Source organism: Stylophora pistillata, chromosome 2 (assembly GCF_964205215.1).
Source record: "Stylophora pistillata chromosome 2, jaStyPist1.2, whole genome shotgun sequence".
NCBI lineage: Eukaryota > Metazoa > Cnidaria > Anthozoa > Scleractinia > Pocilloporidae > Stylophora > Stylophora pistillata.
The window spans coordinates 34568683-34585059 of NC_142520.1; the positions used below are offsets into that span (position 1 = coordinate 34568683).

Here is a 16377-nt window from a genome sequence, read left to right on the forward strand (position 1 = left end):
TTTCCAGATTGGATTAATGGATGACCCTTCATAAATGCCTAAACAAAAAGGATCTGACCCTCCCCCCACATCCTCCAAGACAAAAACAACCGGAAGTGAAAATAACTGACCGGAAGTGTTGCTCACATAAGCGTCTCTGCGCACAAAGCAGTTAATTGCGTGGCGTTGGTAGCACATCGGGTGCAGGAACAAGTGAAAGTACAAGTCCAGAGAAGTGGAAAGATGAAGATCTGGGGTGGTTCCCGAACCCAAAGGGCGAATATACTGAGTTCTCAAATAGCATTTTGTGAGAAAGGTGAGCTTTATATTGAGTATAAGCGAATGTCGTGTAAAGAGAGAAGTGGCAAACTATCTAAATTTTGCGAGAGGGTTGAGACTACCAGCGCTTCACTTCCAACTAGACGACCATATCCCGACTATGGCAAGCTACCAAACTTCCATTATCTCTCTTGGAGTGCAACTCCCACCGATGGCCGTGAGCCGGATGACTTCCAGCCTCGAGCTCAGATTAAGCGATTGTTTGAGGAAAGTGAACTAGTCAGTGGGGACAGTGAGGCTATTAGAAGGTTTTCAGATAAATACATTGTCCCCGTAAACCTTTTAGCGGAGTACGTTGAGCACCATGCCCAGATAAAAATGCGTAAGGAGAAGAAGAAAGAGGAGACTGAAACTGGAGCGAATGGAACGGCTGAACCGGGAGTACAATGACATTGACTGGGTTGGACTGTACAACTCCGATAAGCTGTCGTCGTTGAGGGTGGACGAACTATCCTTGTACTTTTCCCATCACAAGATCGCCTTCAACGTGAAGAAAGCTGAAAAAGTCGCAATGATAAAAGCGCACATTGGTTGCTTGCTGTACAATTTAATGAGGCGTCAACAACCTCGGAAGCCCCCACTCAGAAATGTACAGCAACAAGTGACCTCTTCGCTTTCCGAGGTGGAAACTGACTCGCAAAGTGATGTGGTAGATCGAGTTGTCGGTTCAAGCCCGAGTAGCTCAAGCAACGAATCGTCACCGGACACTAATTTTATACCAGAGCCCCGCGCAGAAACATTACCGACGTCAAAATATGGACGAAAGCGGGCACGGGTCGAGAGAGACATTTACGTGAGTTGGGACAAGATAGTTTTTTGACATAATATTTCGACATCTGTTTAAAATGATGTAGATTGATTTAGACCGGTAGCTTTGCTTGTGTATATAAGTTTTAGGTTTCTTTACACTTTGCGTGTTTGGTAACAATTAATTAAAAGTCAACTAACCGACGTGGAGTAGTTTTTTCCTTGCCAAGAAAAAAACTATGACCCTTCCCGGCTGCGTATCAAACAGGTTCGACCCTCCCCAATTTGTAAAATATTTACTAATGACCCTCCCCTCCGAAGCCCCGGCCCAACCCCCCCCCCCAATAAAAAACGTACCTTCCCTAAGTCCTATATTGAGAAATATGAAAGTCGACCTAAGGCAACAAGTCCTTTGATCAAATTACCGGAGTTGAGTTTTTTCAATTCATTTCTTTCTTTTGTCCATAATTTCTTCCTATAGTCTTCTTAAAAGGTACTCGTGGAATTTGTCAGTTGTTGATTTAACCGCAGCGGAAACATTAGTGAATAAGAACGAAAATGAAAAATAACACATTGCATGTAAGCTTGGAAGAATATTTGGTAACATTGACAATGGAAAAAAAAGTGAATTAAATATGAAACAGATCAGCTTTACAAAGAATATTGTTAGATTTAAAACGCCCTCTGTTTTTACGACATATTCTAATAATAATCGTTAGTTCTAGTTTCGATGAAGCGTGCTAAAATTTGCTGCGTATTAGTTAGGAATTCGCAGATTCGTGCGTGTACTATAGGCTAAGTTCGTGCGTAGGAAATGAGCTAACACTTCCATATGATGTACATTACAAGTTTTAAGTAACATCCTGTGCACAGTCACGCATGCACTCATTATAAAAGGCGACTTAAGATAGCGCGCGAGAGAGTCATTCCGCAACCGCTACGATCAGAGGATCAATCTGCTACAAGCTACCTTTTGAGCTATACTTTCTGCTGTGCGAGTCGTCACCAAAGTAAGTTTCTCCCTTTTTTTGGTACTCGAATTATTATTGTCAAATGACTAGTTTTTTAATGTTGAAATGTTGTCATGCTACGAAACCAATATTGTCTATAAGTCTTCCTAAATTTTGTTTGTAACACGACTACGTAGCTGACGTTGTATCTTAGCTTTTTGTATGTAATTATCGTTTCAGTTCGAACCTACACGACTCTATTCGACACTAAACTACCCTATATTTCTACTCTACTTCGTTTTATTCTCCGCGACCACGAACTTTGCTACCGTGACTTTCACGATCTGTCATTATCGTCGCAACCAGTGTAATTCGTCTATCTTGAACTGTGATTAAACGTGTGTTAGTCATTCTACGAGTTGAGTTCGAATTGTCTATCGCCTCGCGCATTGCTACCCCTGTAATTGTTGAGTTTCTAAGTACGCGCAACCTTAGGATCTTGGCAGTTACATTAGTTCGAATTTGTACGGCGAGCAAGCAACTACCTCGAAACGTGAGGAAAATTTCACAGCTACTTTGGAGGACATCACGCAAACGCAATTCGACACGGCTTCTGGAAGCGGTTACCGGATGAGCTTTGAGCTCATCCGGTAACCGCTTTTTGAGCTTAAACCCAAACCGGCTTTTTGAGCTTAAACCCAGCCATAAACGGATATTTTGCTTAAGCAACCACGTTTCAGCAGTTTCGCTGATTTATGATGTTTATTTCTTCCACTTTAACTCAGGATCGCAAGGCGATTTGGACTTTAAGCTGATCTGCTAGAGCTGTAGGGTCTGAAGGAGGATATTACGAACCGAAAATCTTGGCCTTTAGCTCATTGCAGAGCCACCAAGATATGATAACTACCGAGTTGGTTCAAAGTCTTGTAGTCGCCCTGTTTTGCTTGAGGAGCACGTTTATATTTTGTGGTAAGTACAAAAGCAGTAATTGTTAATTGATTTGTATCTCGACTAAGTCGATTGTGCGTATGAACATCTAAAAATGAATGATAAAACGGTTCGCCATGTCTCCTCAGCCACGCTTTTAAACCAGCGACGCTATACAACGCTTTGCCCAGTTTAGAGAAATGTTCTAATCCTGAAACAAAATAATAAAGGCTGATAGTTTCGAAAGAAACTGTTTGGGGCTGCGTCGGTGGGAGTAACGAAATAATTTGGATATATCAACAAAGTTGAAATGGTAACTTGGCCACCGTAAAGGTTACAAAAGCTTTTTTAACCATTACGGTGGCTAATTTACCATTTCAACTTTGTTGATATATCCAAATTATTCTGAAACAAAATAGCTCTAAAAAATTAATGTGGAATGACATCCTGCGCAAGGCTGTGAAGTGAAGGTTCGATTGCTTTTCGCAGCATTTGATGTGCTGATAATTTTTTTTCCGAAATGAACTACCACAAAAACCACTCTAGGAGATCAATTTTGAATCAAAAAGTCCTACGGAACATAAATTTAGCAGCGACAGGATAGGCAAATTGTCATTTGACGGCAGTGTTCATAAGAATTTGTGGGTTGATAAAATATAACATCATAGGATACTCCTACTTTTACGTCCAAAAACTCTTCAAAGGAAAAGTGCAGTCTAGAAAAATTTTATCTCAATTTGGAAGATTTTTCCTCAGGAGTTCGAAAATAACTACCATTTTGTCCAGTTTGCTTTGTATTAGCGACAAGAGCGCTTCGAAGTTACCCATTTTTACCACTTTCGTGGTTAGAAAAACGCCATCTTGGATATTACGTCATTGACATACCAATAGTCAAACTTGTTCGGCGCTTTGCCTTTCTTGACATGTTTGAATATTTTTTTGAAAACAATTTCTAATACTTCTAATAGTTGAAATGAGGTGAACTGTGGTGTGGTTGAATATGAAAGTTCTAAGATTCAAAAGGAAAAGATGTAAGTCTCCACAAGCTACCGGAAAGTAAAAAATATTAAAGAAAAGTTAGCCGGCAAAAATAACCCGCGACGACGGCTTGCTGAACCCTGCAAAACCTCAGAACTGCTAAAACGAAGACTTCCAGCGAGATATACAGGCATGTAAGTTTTCCTTATTGACCTTCGCTTCGAACTGAAAGCTATGCTTACCTTTTCCATATTCAAGACGAATTTCAGTTATTTATTCTATGAAGTTTTTTAAACCATTTTATTGTAAACGAATAAATTAAAGCTTGAAATGGTGGTACACCGTGTGTGGTAAATTCTGTCACCACCGTTGACCAAAGCCGATTTTCAACATCATGCGCTTTTCCAAGGAGTGTCTAAATATATCTTGTCTTTCCTAAGTCTGTTGAGTCCACTTAGTAAATTTTCTTTTCCCTGCCAGTCACATTCGCCTGCGAAAAGTAACTAATTGTCTAATAAATGATGTTTAAAATACATTGCTAGCAAATAATCAAGACAGACACGTTTGCGACAAATACAAATTATCATTCGTCACCCAAGCGCCCTCATTTCTCTATATCATATCGATTAGACGCAATAAGAATAATCTGAATACTCATGTCTTCCAACCAACTACTTAACGTAATTATGCAGTGCCTATGCTTTCAAAAGAAATCGAAAGTTTCATTATAGCTTCAGTTATGTTGCGGTAGTTTCTATTGTAAACACTGTCTTACAGCGGCGATTTTTTGGCGCGCATCGAAAGTAACAAAGCTCTATTTCTCACAAGTCGTGACATTTCAAACATTTTAGAAAGAAAAATACTGCATTGAAGCTAATTCTAAGCATTAAAGATAAAAAACACCATTGTAAATTAAAGGTTAATGCTGAATCAAACAAAATTTGATTCGTAACAATTAACTGCTGCCTTTGTCTGCGTTAATTTTGGCACTTAATAAGTGTTTCTAATCAGTTTTCTCAGTGCTTAAGCATACGAAGAATGAACTTCAGTCTATCATTTCTAAATTCTTGCGTACCAATTGGGCTGTTCTTTGTTCCAAATGGCTCGTGTTCAGTTATACACCGAAGCTGGGTTCCTGTGACTGCAAAAATAGTTCGTCTCATTCCGAGGTCCGTGGTGGCACTGCGGTCTTCTTAGCAAAATAACTACCACTCCACAGCTTGGATTTGTCTGAGGAAAAAGCCCTTGCCTTTCAAATCGACTCGGTGTCATAGTACATTTAATTCTTGGGAGGTTACATTCTCATTTTCCGTAGGTTTCTCTTGACAGCTGCCGCAAGAGAACGACTTGCGATTTCCAAGACGTGAGCGACTGAGCGGGTCGACATTTCTTCTTGTAATTCATTTTCCTGACCATCTCTCATCTCTCCCCAACAGAGGTATCTCCTTTCCCTGAAGACGAGCCATGTTTCCTTTGAAACAAATGGATGTATTACATCCTCTCGGCTAGATTAAATTCCAAGTCGATAAGTCAATGAGTAGCGCCCCCTCGCCGCTGTTTTTCTTGTTTACATCCAATTTAGCAGGGATATAATTAGCATGCTTGACTATTACTTCGTCATAACAAAGATGGCAGATTTCAATTTTAAAATGTCGATTTTTGGAACGTAACTGTTCGCAACTAAGACGCTTTTAGCTCAAATGAATAGCCAGTTAGGACAATGTAAGCAAGGAACTTTTCATATATGTAAACTTTTTCTAGGCCATACTTTCCCTTTAATTTTGGTTTGCGTGCTTTTATGGAGATAGTGTGGATGGTCTGAATAGTCTGAAAGTGCTCCAGTGTTAGCAGAACGCGCGCTCATTATGTCGCATCGGAAGGACTGAACATCGAGCACAAGTCCGTCGATCAAGCCACCGGAGTTGCGTTTGCCACTTTATTTATTTACTTCATTTTTCGACAATTTCATCTTTTAATGATATTCTAACACCCTCTCGAACTGTGTCAATTTTTGACTGAACCGCTCATTAACTCAAGAAAAAAAACTTTAATTTCGGAAATCCAATTCTTATAGAGTTACGAAAAACATTGTTTGTATATATGCATATGAGAAGAAAAATTACAATGCCTGTATATACGTCTTGGTTCCCTGAGTACTTTTCGAGAATGATGCTACAATTTTCAATAGGGTCCCTGAGTTTAAGCTGATTTTTTATCACATCCAGCAAGATTATTTCTTGGTAGAAACAAAAGATATTTTTGCGAGTCCTATAATTCGTGAAGCCTAAAGGATAGCTTCCTTTCACGTCTTTCACGTTAGTTCTACCCTTCGGCTGCTTTCGTGCAATCACTTTGGAAGAGAAAAATACCTCGGGATGATCATGAATTTCAAGAAAACAATAAAGAAATTAATATGATATGGTGTAGCAAGTAGACCTCTCTCCTTACATATTTCTGTTCGTTAAGAAGCAATACTGGGAAAATAAAGGAAACCTCCCGCTAAGATCACCATAATTTTACAGGTTTTCCTTTTTTTTTTTTTCAACTTGGTCCACTAAGCATGTACTCTGTCTATCTTACTCAAAAAAAATGGGGCAAAAAGTGGTTTTGAGTAAAAACCCGTAATAGCTAGAAGGAGCCTCTAACTGATTCAGCTCTGACATTGCTCACTCAATTCCTCTCCTTGAGGGAGTTGTTGACCTATTATCTAACACTTATCACTTTGTTTGGCAATTCTCAACGGCTTGCATTGAACACCGGGAAGCAATTGTAAATCCTGCTACAATGATAAATTTTTTATCGAAATGCGCTTATCACAGCTGATGAAGGCTGGCCAATCACTGCGGAGCATCATTTTTCTCGCGGTGGTGCGTGAACATTCTACCATTCGAGGTTTATGATATGGATGTTGCGTTAATAATTGATGCAAAAGACTTATCATCCTAACTGTTTCGAGCTTTGGATGAAGCAGATAGTAAAAAAATATCGTCTTTCTTTTGACAGCTGCGATCCTAAAGGCAGGAAAAGACAATGTAACGACTTCGACACCAGGCCTTTTTGGCTGTAAGGAAATATCCTTCAAACACTCTTTCTCTGGTGGACAGCAAGTCAAAGTATTCGCTTCGTTTGGACATACCGTAAAAAGTCCAACACATCGATATGGTGCGGCAGTCTGGGTTGAGTCTGTTTCTACCAGTGGGTTTACAGTTTGTGTGTTGGAGTATGGAGAAGGTTCAAAAGGTTCTGCTGAAGTGAACTGGATTGCTTTACAATCTGCACCTTCTGGATCTCAGCTAGGAACGGTAGCGTTGGATCCATGGACTACCGGAACAGAGTGTATTACTATCAACTTTAAACAGGTTTGATCACATGGGAGTTTTTAGTTCCTTTGGTTACAAGCGTCTGACAAAGGTGAAAACATAATTAGCAATAGAAATAAAGGCAAAAAGCATTAAGAAGGTTCCGATGCTGACACCGGCATGGCACTGTGAGTAAACCATTTTAAACCATTTTTGTTTGATACATACTTTTGTAAGATACTAAATTTTTTATTATTTTTCTTTTAGCGCTTTACAACTTCACCAACCATTTTAGTTTCCGCTAGCCATGAGATTCTTAAGAGACCACAAGATGCTATGGCTGTTTGGGTAAAAGAGCTCAATAAGGACAATTTTAAAGTTTGTTTCAGGGAGACAAAGATTCATGATGGGCTGCATAAAGAAATCCGGATGGTAAGTAAATTATTTCAACTTCAGTATTCGAGAGTTTATTTATGTGCTCTTCCCTTTTCATTGAGGTACCTTTCTTTATCATCCAGTCATCTTTTAATTTACCGTTTTATTCTCTGAATGAAAGATTGGCTGTCTCGCTCATGACTTACAGAAGTAACTCTATAGCCCACTAATTAACAGACCGACTCTCGGATTGACTTATTATAAAATGACTGATTATCCAGCTAAATGACCAATCGACCACTGATTGACAGATAGGCTGACTAAATGACTAGCTGACTAATTGCCCAACTCATTGAGCTAGGGCCTATCCGCACTAAAAAAAAAAAAGGCCGGTTATCTACAAAAATTTTCTGTCATTACCAACACTTTACAAGTGCGGATGGTTAGTCGCGAATTAACAAATTTTGGCCAAAGCTGACAGATTTTCAAATGTAGAGCGGACAAAATTTCTCCTAGGTACAAGCTTTGCAAAATCGAATTAGTAAACAAAATCGTGACAAACTTGTCAATCATTTGTCGTAAACGCTACCAACATTGAGGTAATTGAACTGAGTTCAGTTTACAAACAAATCGCGTAACTAAAGATGGATCCTGGTAACTGGAACTTGAATCCATAGGCAAATTATGGCAGCCAGGGGCTGGAATGTCCAAACAATTTGCACGGAGGTGGGACAAGTTACAACGGTAGAGTTATTTTCCACTGGCCACTATATTACTCCAAGAATGGAGCAGTAAAGGTAGTGTAGTGAGGTAAATTGGAAGTTGTTGTTTTGAGACTTTCCCAGTTAAGCCTTTTTTTTTTTGTTGAGCCTTGTCTTTTGCGCCTACGTGTTGTTTTGGTAGATTTATGTTTTTTTGGCTCGTTTCGCGGATTTCCTTATAACCGTGTTAGACAATTAGACAGTTTCACAGACGGTCGTGTTTGCGTTGATAAAGCTGACCTTGAGTTCTACCCACACTGAAGTTCCTGTTTGCGTGCACGATTCCTGTGCGCAGCTGTTAGCGTCCAATCGGTTCCTTGACACTCGATGAGTGTTTCGGTGAGGGCCACCCAGTTTTCCCCTTTTTGCAAAATAAACGGTTACACTAAGGAATCTCTGACGGTCAGCAAACCCAAACATGTCTACGGTTTTCCTACTTAAAGGGATCCTCCACTGTTTTTGAACTGATATCGCTTAAAATGCTCTTTAAGTGTCCAAAAGTAGATTTTTCGGACAGAAAAATGTTCTCTCCCCTTAGATTTTTTGTTTTGGCCTCTCAAAAGAGGCCTTCATGACCAGTTCGAACGTCCCGCGGTCGCCATTTTGATCGGCGCGCAAGGCTCTCTAAAACTAAAAACAGGAAAAGGGTAAGACTCTTCAAAGCAATGCTGTTCGAAGTGCTTCGAAAAAAGACGTGAGTCTTTGGGCAAGGATGTCCTTCCAACAGCATGAATCCAAGCTCGTCGAATCGCTGCATCATTCGGAAAATTGTGGAAACGAATTTTGGGATCGTTTTTCCTGTTTTTAGCTTGAATACTACACTCAAAAGCAACGCAATGCGGCATTTTGCTATCAATTTTACAGAGAGCAAGGGAATCGAGCAACCATTTTACGTCATCACCCCAGAGAGCCTTGCGCGCCGATCAAAATGGCGACCGCGAGACGTTCGAACTGGTCATGAAGGCCTCTTTTGAGAGGCCAAAACAAAAAATCTAAGGGGAGAGAACATTTTTCTGTCCGAAAAATCTACTTTCGGACACTTAAAGAGCATTTTAAGCGATATTTTTGAAAACATTGGAGGATCCCTTTAAAGCGTTGGTACCTCTCGTTAGAGCATTACATGCATAGAGCGTCGCTGTGATAGAATTCAGCCCTTCGGAAGAGAATTAAATTAAAGAATAGAGTCCTAGTACCTCTGGTTGATTTGCCTGAGCGAGTTGTGCAAACCCTCCAACAGCAGCATAAGATCCGGAGTTAGACTGCTTTGACGGCTTCGACACTTTTAGTGCGGATACAACAATGGAGAACTAACGAATCGAATCGAGTGACTGAACAATGACTCACTCGCTCACTGACCTACTAACTGGCCTCCAACTGACTGATAGGTAGATTGTGTTCCTAACGGACTGACCAAAAGACTGAAGAAATGAATGATGAACTTGCGATTGAAGAATAAATCAATGAATAAGTGAATGGATTCTTTTAATTTGATGACCTACTTACCAATTATTAGCCATTTCATTTTACAGAACTGGATCGCATTTACAACTCTTAAGACTGGGAACTTCACTTTATTCAAAACACTTACGCTGAATCTTGCAAGCTCAAAAACCCATCACAGTAACAATGCGTTCTGTCAGGTCAGGTTTAAAGCTATTTTTATGTAATGGGACCAAGTTCTTTTATTTTATTTTATTTTTTCATTTATTTATGTTTGCAATGTCGATTTTGATGCCAAATGATTGTTTTACGTGTTTCAGATTATAAACTTCACCGATCCATTTTATGCTCCTCCTGTTGTAGTGGTGACACCAAAGCAGGGTGATATGAACAACCACTCGGGTGCTCCTCCCTCTCAATGCAGTGCCATTACAGCTTGGGTAGAGGTAAGATGTCACCATGATATCTATTTTTTTGTGTTTTTTTGTCTTTTTTTTTGTGCGTTTTGTTTGTTTGTTTTGTTTTAAGGCACGTTACAATTAAAAAGTTGTCTTCGATAGACGTTATTGAAAACATAGAAAAAAAATTTACTTTAAAAAACTGGAACAACTTAAGATATCTTTTTGGCCCTATGGCGAAGATAGAAGAATGTTAGTTGATATCTCTCAATGGCAGATATTAGATCTGAGCCCGCGTAAAAGCGGTTTTGTGTGAAAATGCACGGAATCGAGGCACTTGGGCCAAAGGCTTTGTAAATTCTCAAAGGTATCACTGTATATTTCAAGATAACTCGCATTTTACGCAATGTTTTTACTTTTATCGACAATCTGAAGCATTCAAAAGGCAAAGATAGCAATGGTTAGACATTGTATTGCATTTGGATGCAACAACTGGAGCGATAAACCACATTGCAAGCATCTTTCGTGGCATTCACTGCCACTGAGCAACAAGAAACTTCTGGCGACTTGGTTAGTCAAGATTAAACGGGAAAACACGCCCGTAAGTAAAAAATTTCTTTTATGCAGTGAACATTTTGAAAAGGAAGACTTTTCCAAGTCATATGCTGGCCGGAAAGTAAGTCTTAAGTCAGACTCAGTTCCGACAATATTCAGTTTCTCCGACCAGAAAACCAGAAGGAAGGCTCCGAAGGCAAGAAGCTCGATTGATGATGACTTTCCGGCCAAGATGTTGCAGTGTGGTTTATCGCTCCGGTTGTTGCATCCGAATGCAATACAATGTCTAACCATTGCTATGGTTGCCTTTTGAATGCTTCAGATTCTCGATAAAAGTAAAAAAAATAGCGTAAAATGCGAGTTGTTTTTAAATATACAGTGTTACCTTTGAGAATTTACAAAGCCTTTGGCCCAAGTGCCTCAATTCCGTGCATCTTTAAACAAAACCGCTTTTACGCGGGCTCAGATCTAATATCTGCCATTGTATATCAATTTATAATTCTTCAACAGAAACAATGTTTACCATGTTATCGTAATTGACCTCTCTTTACTTAAGCGTATTTTGTTTTGTTTTGTTTTCAACTCAGCGGTTTGTTTAATGTTAAGCATTTCACATAGGAATACTGTATTTTAAAAGCTTTTAAATAGATGAGGATGAAACTCTTGCTCTTGACTTATTTCAGCGTCTTGTTGTTCCCATTGCTGTATTTTTGGCAGTTAAGTAACAAACTTGACGGAAAATTATATTTTAATCTTGACTAAAGTTCACCTCAAGGAAAGATACCAAGTTGTGTGTAAGAAGATACAAGCGCAATGAGGAAAGTAACAATGCCATTTCAATTGATTATGTTATTGTAGGAGGTGAGTGCTATAATGCATGATATTTTTCCGACACGTTCATTTAACGATTTTGAGGCAAACATAGATCTCGCATCGCCTAAATGTCTCAAATTGAAACTTGAATATGTTTTAAGTGAGACAAATAATCTTTGTTCCGGAAAGTATGACATGTGCTCCATTGATATTGTGAAACGATTACATCAATAAAACAAATGTACTTGAGAAAATAATTGTATGCCTTTCTCTTAACAAGACTTGGATCCCTGCCTGGACGTTACCTGCTATTTCTATGGCCTATGTAAGGCCTTTGGACCGAATGACGCTCGCTGTGTGTGTTTAGATCTCTGTCCGCCCCTCCACGAGCCCGTGTGTTCGTCAAATGGTACAACGTACGGCAACGAGTGCTGGTTCAAACGAGAGACGTGTCTTTTGCGACGTAATTTTTCCGTTCAACATCCAGGTCGTTGTGAAGGTAGGAGTAGTAGAATTTGAAATATCTATGCTCGCAATGGCTAAGCACTAAAACATGCTCACGTTTGACTTGGCTTGGCTTGACCAAACTTAGCATAGCCAAAAGACTAACTAAATAACAAGGTCTGGCCCGATATTTTTTCGTTAGTCAGAGCGCCGAGGAAAGATCAATATCATTATCAACTAAGTCGCTTCATGCTACGGAAACCGGAGTTAAGCGCCGACCCGATGGGTCACCTGGCTCGTAAGCAGGCTTTATACGAATAATTACAATGCGCTTATACTCATTTACATATGCTCATACCTAAAATAAAACCATATTATATTTTTATAATCCTGGGACGACCCAACACCTCAGTTTCTTTAGAAACTTACCTTCTTTATTCGTTTTTCTAACTGACTAACTGACCAACCAACTGAGGGACTGACGAACGGATTGAAGGAAAGATAGCGGACTGATGGACTGATGGACTGATAGACTGATGGACTGATGGACTGATGGACTGATGGACTGATGGACTGATGGACTGACCGACTGATGAACTGATGGACTGACGAACTGACAGACAGACGGACTGTGACTGAGGGACAGAGAGACTGAAAGACTGGAAAATAACTAAATTTTTAACATTTATGGTGATCAAAGCTAGCTTATTAACGTGCTTATTCAGTAAAATCGCGGTAAATTGAACGAAAAAGAAACAGTGCGATTTTCTCTCTCTCTCTTTCTCTCTCTCTCTCTTTACTCTCTCTACTTTCTTTCTTTTTTTAGTTTTTCCATTCCAGCGCGGTCGCAAACACATGCCCCACATTCCAACCCTGGGATATTTCCATTGTGAGGTGATCCACCTACAACCTTACGTGTTCTATCCTGACAAACCCATTGAAGTTCAGATTACTGTCAATTACATGGACACCAGTGAGAAGTCATATGTACACGATGCGGTGGTGTCTTGGGTTGAGAACACCAGTTACAATCGATTCACCGCATGTGTTATGGCGGCAGGTTTTATTGAGCGAAAGTCGAATGCAAATGTCACGGTTGATTGGATGGCGTATCAGGGAGCTCCGGTGGGTGGTTTGGCAGGAGAAGAGTGGATATCACAGTGGTGGACTGGAACGACTTGTAAAGCTGTGAATTTTCCATCGGTAAATAACAATTTTCTTTTTTGTGTCATCTTATGGAGTCTTTCAGAATCACGGTTGTGTCAAGCTAAAAAAAAGCCTGATGTAGGTCCCTGTTTTACGCCTGCACAAACATACATTGAAACGATATGCTCCGGTAGAAGGCTGAGGTTGAGTTACAAGAGCTTGACGATCCAATAGTGACGGACCCTATCCCGGTTTGTACAACATCACTTGCCATCCCTCCAGGAAGGAATGATAGCTTAATTGCAGTCATCCCCTTTCCCTATTCTGTCAGTGTGCAGGTAAATTACTATTTTTAATCATGATCAGGGATGAAGAGAAGCCCTGTTAAGGTATGGTCTAGAATCTGAACCAAGTCAGCCGCTCGTCGTTCTCTCACTAAGAGCTATAGCAAATCATTTTGCTACTGGTTACCCCAAGCAATATTTGAACACATTATTGCCTCGCTGAACCCGTTACCTGATAAGCTAAATGCTTGGTGAATTTTGATTGGTACTTCCTTATGTATTGGATATATGTTTTAAGTATAATTGCCCCGGTGATTGTAAAGATGCGCGTGCTCTGACTGGTCGAGAATTGCGTCATAAATCGCCATGATGAAGATAAATTTAATTTCGTAGAGCAAAAAGGGTAATATTACATGTAAGTTTAGAGTAGCACTTTTTAAAAGAAACAGAGGGTTAATGAAGCTATCAAATTCTAGCCGAAACTGGCTCTTTATCTCGATATGGTCATGAGAAATTAAAACAACTGAAACAAAATGGTTTCAACATCAGAACGAATACTTACAGAATTCGAAAGTACCTGAGCAATTATACTGGAACAACTTTTCGCCTCAGACCTAGTGGGTACCTTTGAATAATCCCTCTACCCGTCACGGAATTATCTAACACCATTTACTTCGCCATTGGCGAATAATTATTCAACATTGAACAAATAGATTTCATGTTACAGTGTTTCTGTTCAGTAATGCGGTGATGAAATAAATGAGACACACGGCTGAGCCTCGTATGACGCTTCGTTTAACTTTCGGCCACATTATGATGTCGTATATGATCTTTAATTGAACAGACTCGCGGCGTCCTGGAAATATTTGTCAAGTAGAGCTTGACTTAAATTTTTCGCTAATCTTATCATCGACTAGAGAAAGAAAAAGTTAACCATCTAACACGTTTAAGCTATCTAACTTCTTTTTCAATTTCAGGGAAAGTTTAACATTTCACCTTCTGTATTTGTAACTGCCGAACATCATCATTCTGGGCTAAAGCGTGACGCAGCTAGTGTCTGGATTGAAGATGTCACAAAATCCTCATGCAAAGTTTGTTTGAGGGAGCTACAAAACTACGCAGGATCACACAAGGACATTTCGGTTGTAAGTTTTGGTTTACAGGCTTAACGCTTTCCGCAAAATAACTACTTACTCTTGTAATTCTCTCTCAATGGTACAGTTTATAAAGGAATTCTTGTTATATACATAACACAAACCAACTGGTGTTAAGCATAATGGCTACTCCACTAACCAAAATGGGTTCCAAGTGATATAAAGCAGAAAAATTCTCAACTGCGTTAAGATATATTTGACAAAGTAAAATTGAATGCGAATTATTGCTTAAAAAAAAACAAAACAGGGATAATCCAAAACATGACCATTGCGTCCCCCTATCGTTTTAAGGCAAAACAGTATTCATGATTGCTTCGTTTAGGGATCATTTAGTTAGTTATGAATCCCAACAAACATGTACGCACTACATAACATAATGCATAGAAGAATGTATCTTTAGCCATATTTTCATTCAACAATCTCGCGTCATATAAGTTGCAAGGAACACTCTTGCATTTTTTCGTATTTTTGACAGAACTGGTTTGCGTTTGTGGATCTTCACAAGCCCCCCTTCTTAGAACATGGCATGGTTCCCTTTATTAACAACAAATCCCCTCCTGACGATCAAAATGATGCCTTCTGCAAGGTAAATAATCATTGGAGGTTTTTGCCATCGCCTCATCTAATTTCGATCATGTTTGTGTGTTAGTGAGTACGCCGAATTTGTTTGGTTAATGGGTAGTTTATTTAGTGCAAATTAATTAGCAATCATAACGATATCCTTGCTCTACTCACTATTTATGACGGTCTGGCCGAAGTTCTAAGGATCTAGGTGCTTATGGACTTTTTACTCTCGCAAAAAGAAAGAGAATTGCTAAACCTTAGAAACATCTCTAACGTTATTAGTATATATTGCCACACTCAACCAATGTTAATTGTTGTCATTATTACTGTTATCCTTACTATTATTATCATCATTATTATCATTGTTTTTGAAGAAAATGAATGAGGGGGGCGAAGAAATTCAAGAGGGATCTTCTTAGTTGATAATTCCATTTAAATTTACTAAGAAAAATCCTACCGGGTGAAAAGAAAGCTACTTCTCCGAACATCAAAGTAGACGGCGCTATCTCTTCTGACAAACATTGCATTGCCAACGCATTTAACAAGTTTTTCGCATCTGCAGCAAGCAAATTGATGGCCACCTTACGGAAAACTTGTGGTCATAAATAACGTTATTCCGTTACTCCTGCCTGTCAGTATCCGCCGTTTAATTTTCTTGAGATCTCTGGGGAGTTGGTTATGTCTCAACTACGTAGCCTGAAATCTGGGAAGGCCGTGGGTTTGGACCGCATACCGGCTCGCCTGTTAAAAGGTTCTGCGGACATTGTAGCTAAGCCTGTGGCGTTTATTATCAACACCTCGTTGCGTACTGCCCAAGTTCCTAGTGATTGGAAATCCGCACGGGTCATTCCACTTTTTAAGAAAGGAAAGGCTGATGAGATGGACAATTATCGCCCGATTTCCATTTTACCTGTTTTATCTAAGGTTTTAGAACGGGCTGTACATATCCAACTCTACAAATATCTCCAGCAAAACAAGATTTTGAGCCCTTATCAGTGCGGGTTTCGGAAGTATCACTCGACAGAATTCGCTGCTCTTAGTTTTTCTGATAATATTCGAAGGAACATGGATCAAGGTCAATTAACTGGTGCTGTGTTTATTGACCTTCGCAAAGCTTTTGACACTGTGAATCATGCGGTACTTCTGGACAAGCTTTCCAATTTGGGGATTTTGGATAAAGAGCATGGCTGGTTTACGGATTACCTGTCGAACCGCACCCAAGTT

General features: G+C 39.6%; 1 protein-coding gene and 1 pseudogene across 3 annotated transcripts in view; both read left to right on the forward strand.

Moving 5' to 3' along the window:
• The first annotated feature begins 10 nt into the window (after nucleotides 1–10).
• LOC148739221 (uncharacterized) lies at nucleotides 11–1200 on the forward strand (annotated as a pseudogene).
• A 780-nt stretch (nucleotides 1201–1980) lies between these two features.
• Nucleotides 1981–16377, forward strand: part of LOC111343322 (uncharacterized) — a 36171-nt gene continuing 21774 nt past the window's right edge. For 2 of the 3 annotated variants that reach the window (XM_088747164.1, XM_088747165.1), the window contains exons 1-10: nucleotides 2677–2984; nucleotides 6924–7279; nucleotides 7487–7651; nucleotides 9885–9995; nucleotides 10116–10241; nucleotides 11513–11609; nucleotides 11842–12060; nucleotides 12832–13208; nucleotides 14413–14580; nucleotides 15065–15175. In XM_088747164.1, coding sequence (XP_088603290.1) covers nucleotides 2912–2984; nucleotides 6924–7279; nucleotides 7487–7651; nucleotides 9885–9995; nucleotides 10116–10241; nucleotides 11513–11609; nucleotides 11842–12060; nucleotides 12832–13208; nucleotides 14413–14580; nucleotides 15065–15175 — 1803 coding nt within the window. In that variant the 5' untranslated portion in view covers nucleotides 2677–2911. Of the gene's footprint in view, nucleotides 2076–2676; nucleotides 2985–6923; nucleotides 7280–7486; nucleotides 7652–9884; nucleotides 9996–10115; nucleotides 10242–11512; nucleotides 11610–11841; nucleotides 12061–12831; nucleotides 13209–14412; nucleotides 14581–15064; nucleotides 15176–16377 lie in introns of those variants that run through there. The other variant, XM_088747163.1, reaches the window with a different exon arrangement.